General features: G+C 44.6%; 1 protein-coding gene across 7 annotated transcripts in view; it reads left to right on the top strand.

Moving 5' to 3' along the window:
• Positions 1-13,716, top strand: part of GPSM1 (G protein signaling modulator 1) — a 982,732-nt gene that overhangs the window by 849,645 nt on the left and 119,371 nt on the right. For all 7 annotated transcript variants that reach the window (XR_014963238.1, XM_085613283.1, XM_085613273.1 and 4 more), the window contains one exon: positions 1,946-2,093. Coding sequence is in view for 6 of the 7 variants with exons in the window: in XM_085613283.1 (XP_085469409.1) it covers positions 1,946-2,093 (148 nt within the window). In the remaining variant the exon portion in view is untranslated. The remainder of the gene's footprint in view (positions 1-1,945; positions 2,094-13,716) is intronic.

Raw genomic sequence — 13,716 nt, 5'->3', positions numbered from 1 at the left:
GATTCCAGTGCCAGCCCTGGTATGCCTGCCCTGGTATTCCTGTGCCAGCCCTTGGATTCAAGTACCAGCCCTTGGATTTTGGTGCCAGCCCTGGTATGCCTGTGTCAGCCCTTGGATTCCTGTGCCAGCCATTGGATTCCTTTGCCAGCCCTGGTATGCATGTGCCAGCTCTTGGATTCCTGTGGCAGCCCTTGGATTCCTGTGGCAGCCCTTGGATTCCTGTGGCAGCCCTTGGATTCCTGTGCCAGCCCTTGGATTCCAGTGCCAACCCTTGGATTCCAGTGCCAACCCTTAGATTCCTGTGCCAGCCCTGGTATGCTTGTGCCGGAACTTGGATTCCTGTGCCAGCCCTTGGATTCCTGTGCCAGCCCTGGTATGCCTGTGCCCCTTGCACCCTGCAGTTGGTACTCTGGTGCTAAAGGGGTTACCAGAAACGATGGGCAGACAGCAGACTCGAGGTGAGGGGTCCTTAGGGGCAGCTGGAGCTGCTGGTTGACCATGCTCCCCCTCCCCCCAGGGGCAAAGAGCTGCTCCCCAGGCAGGTTGTGGCCCCTGAAACTGAAGCCATTTGCAAGGAACCCCAGGATTCAAGAATTGGGTCTTATATACAGCCAGGTTTGAACATCCCACCTGGGCAAACGATCCCAAAATCCCAGGGCCTCAATGCCTTCCCAAGAGCCTGTGCAAGCAGTATGATCCCACTCAGACCTAACATGGAGTCCTCGGCCACTGATTTCTGAAGTGCCAATGCTTGTTTGATGTTCACAACACCAACATGAGATGTGTATATCTATTTCATGATCTGTATGGAGGTTGATCATATAGGTAGTGACTATCCCGGATATCCGGCATAGATCAGACTCCAACGCTTGAAAGCTTGTCCTTCCTTCTAGAGCATGGGTACTCACAAATATTTTCCCAGTGGCCAAAAAGTTTGGTTTTTGGTGTGACCGATTGCCGCACTGATTCCAGCAGTTTGGCGGTTTTATGTTGGCTAAGTTTGGTGTAGGGGAAGCAAAGCATGTATATCTAGTGGCTGAATTGCACAATGTGAAACCCTAAATCATGGGATCAATCCCGCTTGGCTACTTAACCGAATTGTGTGATCCTAGGCCATTGTTTTATTTCACTTTTCTCCTTTTTCTTCATTATCACATATAAGAGGATCTCAAAATACATGACTTCAGGATGTGTGCTGTACAAAGCCTTCTCCTGTGTTTGATTTAATTAAATATAATGTTGTTTATATATAATCGCAACTCAGGCCAACCAAAGGGTGCACACAGCATGCTACTTGCCTCTTAGTTTACTGTTGGCACTGTTGTCCGCATGGGCGGAAGCATGAATGTTTCTAAATTCATTTTTGCAAACTCACTTTAAAAAAATACTTCTCAATGCACTAACATGATCCGATGTACTAAGGTTCAATGCTTCTGCATGGTAATGAAACACTTTTTGAACTTTGAAGAGACCTTCATATGTTTTCACATTTGCTGCAAGAGGTCTTTAAAAATGAAGGTGTTCCTAAAGTTAAGCAGTGCAGGACACCCTAGTTACTTCCTTTCTTTAACTTTAAATAAACTTCAAATAATTCTAAATAAATGTTATCCCATTTGTTTAGAATCTTTTTTTATGGAACTGCTGAGTCGATTAAATACAAGCCTAGTGCTACCGTCACCGGGGTGGGGGGTAGGGGAGTGCATGTGAAGGTCAGGACTGCCGCATACGCCGCCCCCGGGCCGTACTTTGAGTATCATTGTTCTAGAGCACAAGCATCCGCATACATGTTGGAGATCCCGGTGTTGTGTCCACACCCCGATATACACAATGGAAGTCTGTCCAACCTCGGTCCCCCAGCAGCCGTCACTTACCTTCTTTGTTTACTCATTGACAACATCTAAATATCTCTTTGCTAATGGAGCGCCACTGTCTTTTACTTTTGCAGAAAATCAAGCGGGCGTCGTCTGATGAGGAATGCTTCTTTGACCTACTCAGTAAATTCCAGAGCAATCGAATGGACGACCAGAGGTGCACGCTGGAGGAGAGCCCAGGAGGAACAGGGGAATCTGCCACCACACCAGTGCCCACGCTGCGTAAGTGCTACTACTAAACCTTTGAGGGCTGCATTGACCTGATGGGAAATGTCTGTAGCAGCAGTGCAACCCGAATCACTGAGACGGGAGAGTGGCCCTGATCAGGACATCTTGTCAAAATCCCTTTTCCAGAACCAATTTTAATCCCATATTGGCTTCCTTGTCCTACTTGTCTGTCAGGCGGGTGGGGTAATGATGGAAGTTGAGATGTCTAGTTGGTTATTCATGGTTACTATGTGAATAACCAATGCTTTTACATTTGTATCGCCTGGTAAATGATACATAAGTGGTCCATGGTACTCTTGGGCAAAGACACTTGGGCACAATACATGATGAGTAGGCACTGTGTGGCACAGCAATGGCCGGGCAAGCGTTATGTGGCAAAGCCGCTGATGGTCAGGCATACTGTGGTACAGTAACTGAGGGCCAGAAATCTTGGGCTCATCAAGTAATGGGCAGACACCCATTGGCCCAGTAGCCGACGGCAGGCATGCGGTGGAAGCTTCTAGTTATCGTGTTGTGTGACACAGTAAGTGATGGGCAGACACCCATTGGCCCAGTAGCCGACGGCAGGCATGCGGTGGAAGCTTCTAGTTATCGTGTTGTGTGACACAGTAAGTGATGGGCAGACACTCATTGGCCCACTAGCCGACGGGTAGGCATGCGGTGGAAGCTTCTAGTTATCGTGTTGTGTGACACAGTAAGTGATGGGCAGACACTCATTGGCCCAGTAGCCGACGGGTAGGCATGCGGTGGAAGCTTCTAGTTATCGTGTTGTGTGACAAAGTAAGTGATGGGCAGACTTTTGCTAAAGTGACACAGCAACAGAGGAGGATGTTCTTTGGGTGGGCCATGCTTTATGTATTTTAGACATTCTGATATCACATTATATCCAGAATGCCATGTCATCATGTAGGTCTGTGTCTGCAGTAACTCTCATCGGCATAGGAGCGATACGGGGACTCCAGTGGTCACCTCTTGGGGCATGTATGAATTCTGAAAGGGGCAGGTTCTCAACCACACTGGTTTTGATGGTCTTGATTCGCTTGATATAATGTATGATGTGTGTTATTCATTTTAGTACATGAGGTATGACTGTCACTATTGTGTTAAGCAATTTTCTTCCGAAGGTTTTGATTTCCGCAGACTCCAAAATAGTATTCTACGCACTGTTTTTCTTACATGTTAGAGTTACCAGATGACTAAATGTCACTAGAGCACAACTTTTCCAATCCTTAGATTAGATTTCAATGTGATTGGCGAAAGGATTCAATTAAATTGAAGCAACACTACGAGTCCCGAATGCACTCCTGTTGAAAACGAAAACACACACCTAAGACAAACGTGTCCTTTTGAGATGGAGCCTTATGGGGCCAGAAGACAACACTGTATGCAGGTCTTTCCGCTGGAAATGTCACAGTGGAAGGTTTTGGAGCCCCTTTTTTGATATATATACAAGGCAGCGCGAGTCTGCTGAAACGCGTTGATGTTACACCTCGTTTATGAAAAATAAAGACCGAGTGCCCATTCTTATTTCGGAGTGCTGGATGTTTATTTCGCAACAGAAATACACCTATATTGGATATATATATATATATATATATATATATATATATATATATATATATATATATATATATATATATATATATATATATATATTATCTACTGGCGGTCGCCAGTAGATAGTTATAGTTAGGACCGTGTTTCCATAGGAAATCCGCAACATTCTATTTGGAATAACTTTGGCGCCGATGGATGAATCCTCGCGAAATTTTCAAAATAGGTGGGGTGCTCCGCTCCGCTCCTACCCTGAAAGTCTCGGGGGGATTCGTCAAGCGGGGGCTGAGAAAAAAGGGGGGTCCCAAAACGTGTTTTCCCCATGCATTTTTCCATAGGGACCTTTAGTCCAAGGTACAGCCCGAACGGCTGAACAGAATTACTTGAAATTTGGCATAGAGGTAGTCCTCAAGTCAGGGATGTGCCTTTTGGATATCTAGAGTCAATCTGTTCAGTAGTTCCTGAGAAAATTGCAGTTAAAAGTACATATATATCTATAGGCGTGCACCGTGCACGTACGGTAAGCATACCGTACGCGCATGCTGCCGTGCGCGAGCGCAATTCTGATTGGTTGTTAGATGTCAGTAAACATTTGAATCGGTCGAAATCAGGAAGTGTCGGCCGCCATTTTGTCTCTCGCAGTCTGAGGCAGTGAAAAACAAAGGTGGAGAACGTGAAAAGGGGGCAGGGTGGACAGTTCCTGACCCCCTAGCCTTTGTCAGGGGGTCACTGAAGGACCCCCTAGGGCGAAAAAAACGATTTTTAATTTTTTCGAAAAACCGCGAGGTGCGCGCACCGTACGCGCACGGCACGCACAACGCATCGTGGGCGTTCCGTGCGTGCTCAGTGCGCGCACTGTGCGCGCACCGTGCGCGCACCGTGAAAAACCTGAAAAAAATAGATATTAATAAATACATAACTTAGCATTTAAAAAAACGTACAAATTCACTTAAAAAAACCATAGGTTTCACACACGTTATAGTTAGGAATTAGCATTTAAAAAACCTTGCAAATACACTTAAAAAACCATAGGTTTTATACATGTTATAGTTAGCTGGACATTTCCCTCGTAAAAAACCAATGAAATTCCCCCGTTATTGTTAGTGCAGGCAACTATAACTCACGCGACCGCAATCCTCTGCTGATGATGTCAGATATTACATCACTGTATTTAGACACCTATTTACCCATGTCTTCTTCCATTAATCTTTAGCTATACATATATTACAAATATTTATTTTTCAGAAAGACACATATGTCATCAGTGATATAATATCTGACGTCATCAGCAGAGGATTGCGGTCGCGTGAGTTATAGTTGCCTGCACTAACTATAACGGGGGAATTTCATTGGTTTTTTACGAGGGAAATGTCTAGCTAACTATAATGTGTGTGAAACCTATGGTTTTTTAAGTGAATATATATATATATATATACATACTTTTTTTCCCAGTTTGCTTTTGGTCTCTGATTTGGGTAAATGACAGCAGTTTAGTCTCATGGAGCAACTTTAATGTATTGCGAATCGGTGTCATTGGGTTTGGCTATGTGGTTGGGTGTGGGCATGCATACATCTTGATTAGGCTTGGGTGTTGGTTTGTATGTGTTTTACATGCTTGAGTTTAATCATGTTTTTGTTCGTATCCTAGCTTTTGGATGTGTCTGCAAGTGTCTTTGCTGTCTAGGGGTGGACGTATGTTTGTATGTGTCTTACCAGATGGGATTTGAAAATGTGATTGCTAGATTTGAATATGAGCTGCAATGTGTGTTTGCTAACTGGTGTTAAGTATGAGTTTGTATGTGTCTTGGTTCAATTTCAATATCTTTTTGTGTGTGCTTTAGCTGATTGGGTTTGAGTGTCTTTGTATGTGTCTTCATTAGCTTTGTATATGTGTCTTACATGGTTAGGTTTGCAATGCTTGATCGTTTCCAATCTGGCTGAGTTTGGATATGCACTTGTATGTGCCTGTGCTGGTTGGGGGTGAATATATGTTTGTGTGAGTCTTGTTCCAGTTTGGATATATGTTTGTGTCTTAGCTAGATGAGTTTGAGTAGGTTTGTATTCATGTTGGGTTATTTGTTGGTGTCTTGTCTCTTTTGTCATTGTGTTGGAAAAGTTACCCACTTGCTGTGGATGCTCTTCCATTGAATCTAGCCGTACTGTGATAGAGTGATCAGATCTCGCCTTCGTGGACCGACCTTGGAGTCTGTGTGCACTGCAATTTGCACACGTCTAATCATGCGAAAAGCTTCACCGACTGACGTCCTTGAGGTAGAGATGGCTACTCTGAATATGATGGCGTGTGTGACAGTGCTTGAAATATAAAATGCGTCAGATTTCATGATGTAGCAATGGGTCATCGCCAGCTCCCAGGTGGAAACACCTGGCGTTGATCCTGTTACCTAGACCACCAATAGCACCTCCTAGGCACTTCTCACTGTCATTGACGTAGAGCTCCTGCACTAGGCGAACGCTTGGAGCACGGCGTAGGATGTCAAACCAAAGGCTTTACATTTCCAGGCCACCTTCTCAGCAGCTGACTTCCAGGCAGGGGGTCTGTGCCAATGCTCATCTTGGCTTCAATGATCTCATCTTGCTTCTTGCCATCTCCCTATAGAGCTTCACCAGCAGCAGAACAATATATCTCACCTTCCGCAGTGTGCATTAAAGGTTCTGCTCAGCAGCGGGGCTCCTTTACAGCGTATCAGCAGAACAAGCATTCATCAGGTCTGGTTACTGACAGGTAAAGCTGTAAGTCAGACGTTTTTATGCTAATTCTTACAAAACAAGCACTGGCATAGCCAATAGGTCTCGCGTTTGGACCTTATAAGTGTTTAGCCATGCAACAGTTGATGTTGTTGCACCAAGGATATTGTGCTGCCTAACTAAATACTTATAAGGTCCCAAAAGCGAGACCTATTGGCTATGCCAATGCTTGTTTAGCATGTAGATACAACTGTTTCGCCACTACAATCCATGACAACTAAGTTAATCAATTAACAGAAGTGAACCAACTAACTTGCTTGAACCGGGGGAAGCACAGACTGCTTATCGAGCTCTATCTCACTCAGATAGCTGTCACATCCAGCCAGTCAACAGAAGAGTTATTTTTATCACATCAATCAAAATGAGACCCTACAATAAATGTGTTTAGTACTATGCAATATATTAAAGAACTTCTATATATCTGAAAACGGAGCTGTATGGCAACCTAAGGTTTGATACAGAGTGTTTTTTTTATCGGGGTGAAGGCCTGCAGTATTACAAAAGAAAGAGTAAGGAAAATTAAGCCATATTGTAATCTTGTGCACTGACTCCGGTAACTGATCTCACACCCATAAAGAAAGGTGCTCTGCTCTGACCTGTCAAAAGTCAATTACAGTGCTGTTCTTACCACTATTTGCAACATGAATTAGTCTCCCATTATCCTCATTTCGATGGGTCTTCTTCTTTGCATTAAGGTCAGGATATAAAGAGCATCTGTAGCCAATGTGCTTGATGAATGTGGTTCATACCATTTATAAACAGTTTTGAGATGGTGCATCTGGACCCTGGAGCACTCGTAACAGCAGCAGCGTATACACAGCGGGACAAGGAAGAGGACAGAACACAGGAGAATGCAATACACTGATGTGGAAGGAGCAGCCAGACTGAAGGTAAATAGCCTGTGGAGAAGACAAGGAAAAGTTTGGTGTGGCACAACTGCAGAGAAGGTGGGAGCAAGGTTTGGACTCAGCACCGGGTGTGATGTAGTGGATCAGAGGAGAGATATCATCAGGGAAGACGGGAACAGGCATGGTGAGGGCAATGTTACGCAGTGATGAGCTGCTCTCTGACATGAAGCAGGGATGCTGCGAGTCATAATAACAGGGATGAAGTCCACACCCATGAAGCATGGCTCGACAAAGGGAGGGGGAACTTGGGCTGCATACGAAAAAATACTGTCACTTGTCAAAACATTTCGGGCGTTTTCTTAACAAGCTTTTAAAACTGAAGAAGGCTGTCAGCGGCTTTGAACCCACGTACCAGTGATTAAATTAAAATGCACACTTCTAAATCAAAATCACTATCCCAAAAGTAGCAGCTGTTAGTCCTGAATGGTGTCAGGTGACACTCATTTTACCAATGTTTACCAGGGTGAAACACTGTTTGCATTGTATTCAGTTGGAATTTATATATATGGGCCTTAGATCACAACGGAGATTTATAAATAAAAAAAAGCAAGAAGCGCGAGCAACAAGCCCGGGAGTCGTGTGCGCGCGCACGCGCAAGAAAAAACACGCGAGTGGTGCACGTGAAAGGAGAGGCCTGTGCACGTTCACGCTCACATGCACGCAGGCTTTAGGCCACCAAAAGCCTCTCTGGTAGCACTTTGAAAACGCCGCTTACTAAAGGTCTCGCCTGAGCTAGCGCATGCGCTAGCGCTCAGGCGAGACCTAAAAATAGATACAATTGGCTTCCGATGTGGATGACTTTTTTACCACATGCTATCGAGTGTTTGGTTTATCTTTCCACTTCCAGTGGAGTTCGACTATTGTGCTACTATTGTGATGAATGAAAGAGGATTTTACTTCTCAAAATTACAATGAATCGTCAGACTCTCCGTTAGACTCAATCCTACAAGTCACTGTTGGATTCTAAACACAAAGCACATTTTTTATTTCAATGGCAGCACAATAAACTAAGGCTTTCTAAATATATTTGTCAAGCTCGAGGATGAGCCTGACCCTAACATGGCCTCCTAATTGCTCCTATGTAACTAGTGGAATGGCCGTTCCCAAGTCTCAAGAGACCTCTGCTTTTTCAGTCTGTTTTTTAATTTCATGGCAACTTGTCTTCCCCGCCTACCTTGCTGAGTAATTCTTTCCTTTCATTTTCTCTTGTGCCAGGTCATTCATTATTTTGACTGCTTTTTCCCCCCACCTTTATGCCAAGTGTATTGGCATAAAGTAGGAATGTAGGAATTGGCTGCCCCATGTTAGTACCAGTTTAACACCCAAATATAGAAATAGGCAACAGAAACGTGACCAGTCCAGCTTTACAACCCCCTACCCCATACCCTGGGAGAAAACTCTCAGGACTTCAGGAACATTAGTAGTTTGTTTTTGAAAAATTAAAAAGGTTTGGTGGGCAGCTACTTGAAACATGGTGGACGCTCAGCAAACCTTCCATGCCATCACAAGAGCAGCCATGGTGGTCCTGATAGCAGAGTATGGCAGACGGTAGTCCGTCAGGTGGTGGGCATAATGTCCTCTGCCACCCTGACAGAATGACAAACAATAACTCAGGCCCGAAATCTTCATGCGAGTGATGTCCTTCTCAGAGAGATATGATGTAAATTAGAGAGTGGTGCTCACGTTACAGTGACCGTGATTCCTCAAATGAATACCTCAAACATCCCCAATGCCCTTTGCACCTACAATTCTGTAGGTTAAAACTATAATCAATTGTGGGCAAATCCTGACATATGAGTTACTTACTCCAACATGTGGGACCCTTGCATGTTCAGAAAGCACAAAAATGGCCCCTGGGCCTACGTATAAAAGAGGAGAGTGCTGGAGTGTATCGCTGACAGGACGATTTCCTTCACCCACCCAAGGGTGGCATGCTTCATCATCGGGTAACCTCCCCGCATTGCGAACCTAGGTAGGTAGGTAGGTTGTTGTGTGTGTGTGTGTGTGTGGTTGTGTGTGGTTGTGTGTGTGGTTGTGGTTGTGGTTGTGGTTGTGTGTGTGTGTGTGTTTGTGTACTGACTCTGTGGTTCCCATGAGGCACAGGGTCAAGACTGATTTGCATATGGCCAGGTCTAAACTGGGGTGGCATGGTGAGCAAAAGAATGATGGAATTGAAACCCAGATCTCTTGACTGGGGGTGAATGTTTTGATTTGTTCTGCATTCCGTCCATCAATTGTGTGTCTTCTGGTTTCTGAACAGAAAGAACCCAAAAGTCGTGTAAATTTAAAAGCGAGAGTCTTTTCTTGTATGTAAATTGCTGCAGACGGGATTATTACAATCAAAAAGGAAGGTGAGTTATGCTCTTAATACTACCAGAAATAGTGACCCAAACAACGTAAATTAAAATAGGCAAGAAAACAGGGACCTAAACACAGACATGAAGGTATTGGGGGAGAGGGTCACCCTGTCTTTTGAAGCTGATGGCCGAAAACATGCGTGAATGTGGTAATACCAGTAAAGATCCCAGGGTAGGAAGACACACATGTTTAAAACGCTCATGCCATACTCGCCTGTCATACCTACCGTAAAGGAAACATGACAACGCCTTTTGAATTACCGTAAGACTGGTTCCAAAACCCAAAGCAAACACAAGGAGATGATGGATGGTGCGCTGAAACTTTTCAGATACTCACCCCCCAGTCACAGATCTGGATTGAATCCATCATCGTTCTTTAGCTCACTTCGCCACCCCAGTTCAGACCCAGCTATATGCAAATCAGTCTTGACCCTGTGCCTCATGGGAACAATTTAGCTTGAACTGCCAAGCCAGGTCTTTTCTGGACCGGAAACAAGCATCCTGGGACCTGTTTCGGGGTAACATCCCTCATCAGCCAGGCTAGCTTGAATCCAGAGGCATAGTGAGCAACGGACCCACTCTGGGCATACCCTGCCAACTTAGGGCAAACAAAGCAAACACAAGGAGATGATGGACGGAGCGCTGAAACTTTTCAGACACACCCCCTGTCACAGATCTGAGTTGAATCCATCATTGTTCTTTAGCTCACTTCGCCACCCCAGTTCAGACCCAGCTATATGCAAATTAGTCTTGACCCTGTACCTCGTGGAAACAGTTGAGCCCGAACTGCCAATCCAGGTCTTCCCTGGTCCTGAAACAAGCATCCAGGGACCGGTTTTGGGGTAACATCCCTCATCAGCCAGGCTAGCTTGAATCCAGTGGCAAACTGAGCAAGGGACCCACATCTGGGCATAATCCTGCCAACTTAGGGCGAACAAAGCAAACACACGGAGAGGATGGACAGAGCGCTGAAACTTTTCAGACACTCACCCCCGGTCACAAGTCAGGGTTGAATCCGTCATCGTTCTTTAGCTCACTTCACCACCCCAGTTCAGACCCAGCTATATGAAAATCGTTCTTAACCCTGTGTCTCATGGGAACAGTCCAGCCCGAACTGCCAAGCCAGGTCTTCCGTGGACCGGAAACAAGCATCCTGGTACCGGTCTCGGGGTAACAACCCTCATCAGACAGGCTAGCTTGAATCCAGTGGCAAATTGAGCAAGGGACCCATGTCTGGGCATACCCTGCCAACTTAGAGCTGATGGACAGAGCTCTGAAACTTTTCAGACACTCACCCCTAGCCACAGATCAGGGTTGAATCCATCATCGTTCTTTAGCTCACTTCGCCACCCCAGTTCAGACCCAGCTATATGCAAATCAGTCTTGACCCTATGCCTCATGGGGACAGCCCAGCCCAAACTGAAAGCCAGGTTTTCCCTGGACCGGGAACACGCATCCTGGGACTGGTTTCGGGTTAACCCCCCTAATCAGCCAAGCTAGCTTGAATCCAGTGGCAAAGTGAGCAAAGGACCCACGTCTGTGCATACCTTGCCAACTTAGGGCGAACAAAGCAAACAAAAGGAGATAATGGACGGAGCACTGAAACTTTTCAGTCACTCACCCCCAGTCACAGATCTGGGTTGAATACATCATCGTTCTTTAGCTCACTTGGCCACCCCTATTCAGACCCGGCTATATGCAAGTCTGTCTTGACTCTGTGCCTCGTGGGAACGGTCCAGCCCGAACTGCCAAGCCAGGTCTCCCTGGACCGGAAACAAGCATCCTGGGACCGGTCTTGGGGTAAAACTCCTTATCAGCCAGGCTAGGTTGAAACCAGTGGCAAAGTGAGCAAGGGACCCATGTCTGGCCAACTTGGGGCGAACAAAGCAAACACAACGAGATGATGGAAGGAGCGCTGAAACCCTCCAAACACAAATATATACAGCAGAGAAAATACCTGGCATGGATTCGCTCCTCGGAAGAGTGACTGCTAATGAAAGCATTCAAGCTTCTCTCTTCCTGTATGCGAGCAGGTGCCGCCCACCTGCTACAGACGTAAGCTGAAAAACGTCAGGGAAGACAGACTTTTGTAATCGCGGTTGTGCCAAACAAAGGAGTTGCGGGAGGTGTAATTTTAGCTATGGGGTGTGTCCCTGTCAAGAATCGTGTATTCACCCCAAAACCTCTCAACTGAAATGTGGTGAGACAGTTAAAAACCGAAGGCAAGTGTCAGCGTAAATTCTTGACTATTGTAGAACGTAAATCCTGTGAGTGATCAATGAGTGGACATAATAGAGTTTTAATATATAGATATAGAAAAAATATTTTATTTCAACTAGAAAAGTTTTATTGTTTCAACTAAATAAGAGTGACAACCTCTTCAGATTCTTATATGCATGCTGTAATGCAGCTCATTGGACAGAGCGGTCCATCAGCAATGCATCTAAGTCGTGATGTAGGACTCAGTGTCACAATGTAAAACAAAAACTCAAATTTTGTTGTCATGAGTACCCTGGAAATTCAGGCGGTCCAGTCTAGTGTTGTCCTCATATTCGACCCTCGGTCAAAACAGATGATGTTCTCTAGTCAAGGTCGAGATAGACTAAATCAGGGAATCTCATCAATGAGACCTGAGCTATCACTGCGTCATCTAAATGCCCAGCGCTGCTCCTTTCTGAACAGATATTGAGACAGTTTTGCAAACGTTTGGGAAATGGTCGGTTTATCTTGAACTGTCTGTTTGAGTTTGTTGGCATCGTGCCCCATTTAAGGAAAATGTGTGGTAAGTTTAGTAATCTGTTTTTTGCAGCGAATTGTGCTTTTGTGTTCCAATATACGGATTTTAACCTTCCTAGTTGTCATACCCACATACCTCAAACCACAGGGGCAAGTAACCAGGGAGATCAAGCATTCAGAATTGCAATTAGTGTGCTGTTCTTGCTCCTGTGCCTATATCAATTAGTGTCTGCCGCAGTAAGGTTGTTTATCTAAATTATGGACAAACACAGCAACAGTTGTTTATTAATTCAATACACATTAAAAATTACTAATACCTGCGTCCAAAGTCATTCTAATAGCTTTTGGGGCCTCGAATAGTCAGAATTATCACACATGTAGGATTGTGATGGTTAATAGTTATGGCAGCGGCAAAGGGTGGTGCAAGCGGAAGTGACCTTCTAATGAGGGCCCTGGCACTTATGTTTTTTTTTTACAAATTAAGCACTTGCAAAAAATACTTTAAATGGCACATTAATGATCGTTGTCGGTATAATGGGAACTCTGTAACTCTTTGGCTCATGCAGATTTAAGACTATAGAGCATGTAAGTATTCCCCTTAACAAATCTCCGTAAAAATTTACATCATTGCAAAATGTAGAAAATGGTATTAGTCTGGAAAGTTTTGTGGTGATTCGTCAAATGGGTAGAAAGTAATTAGGGAGCTACTATCTGAGGAATTCCTATCTTTTGACTACTAACTATAACTACAGAGTGGCAATCGGATTTTTAAGTGATTTCTTTCTTTTTATCTATTGTATTTGTTATGAATTTAGTTTTTTGGTTTACATAATCAAATGACCATAAAAGTGTCTTTTAGTTGTTCATGTAGTAATTCTTCATATTTCCCAAACAAGCCTTTCTAAACCCTTCCCTCATGTATCCCTCCTACACTCATCAAATACCTCATTTCTCTCTCTTATCCACTTCCAGAGACTCTTCCCTACTCCATCTCTCCTTTACTCATCCCAAACCTCCTCCTACTGCTATGATCTCCAAATAAACACATTCTAGACCCCTCCATCCTCTATCCCTCCACTATCCATTTCAGTCCAACTAACAGGCTTACACGTCCACCACTCAATTTAATTTCCTATTTCCTTATACTAATTCACCACTATTACTTTTTGGATTTTGGAGTAGCATGCTTCTCACCGAAAAGCCCTTCGATGCCTCGTCTTGGGTAGTAAGCGCTATTTAAATGCAATTATAATTATAATCTGTTCCTGTTCACATGCGCTTCCAGCTTTTGTCCAT

This window comes from Triturus cristatus, chromosome 1_2 (assembly GCF_964204655.1).
Source record: "Triturus cristatus chromosome 1_2, aTriCri1.1, whole genome shotgun sequence".
In the NCBI taxonomy this organism is placed as follows: domain Eukaryota; kingdom Metazoa; phylum Chordata; class Amphibia; order Caudata; family Salamandridae; genus Triturus; species Triturus cristatus.
Note: the sequence above shows the minus strand (reverse complement) of the source record. Positions and strands in the feature narration are given on the sequence as shown.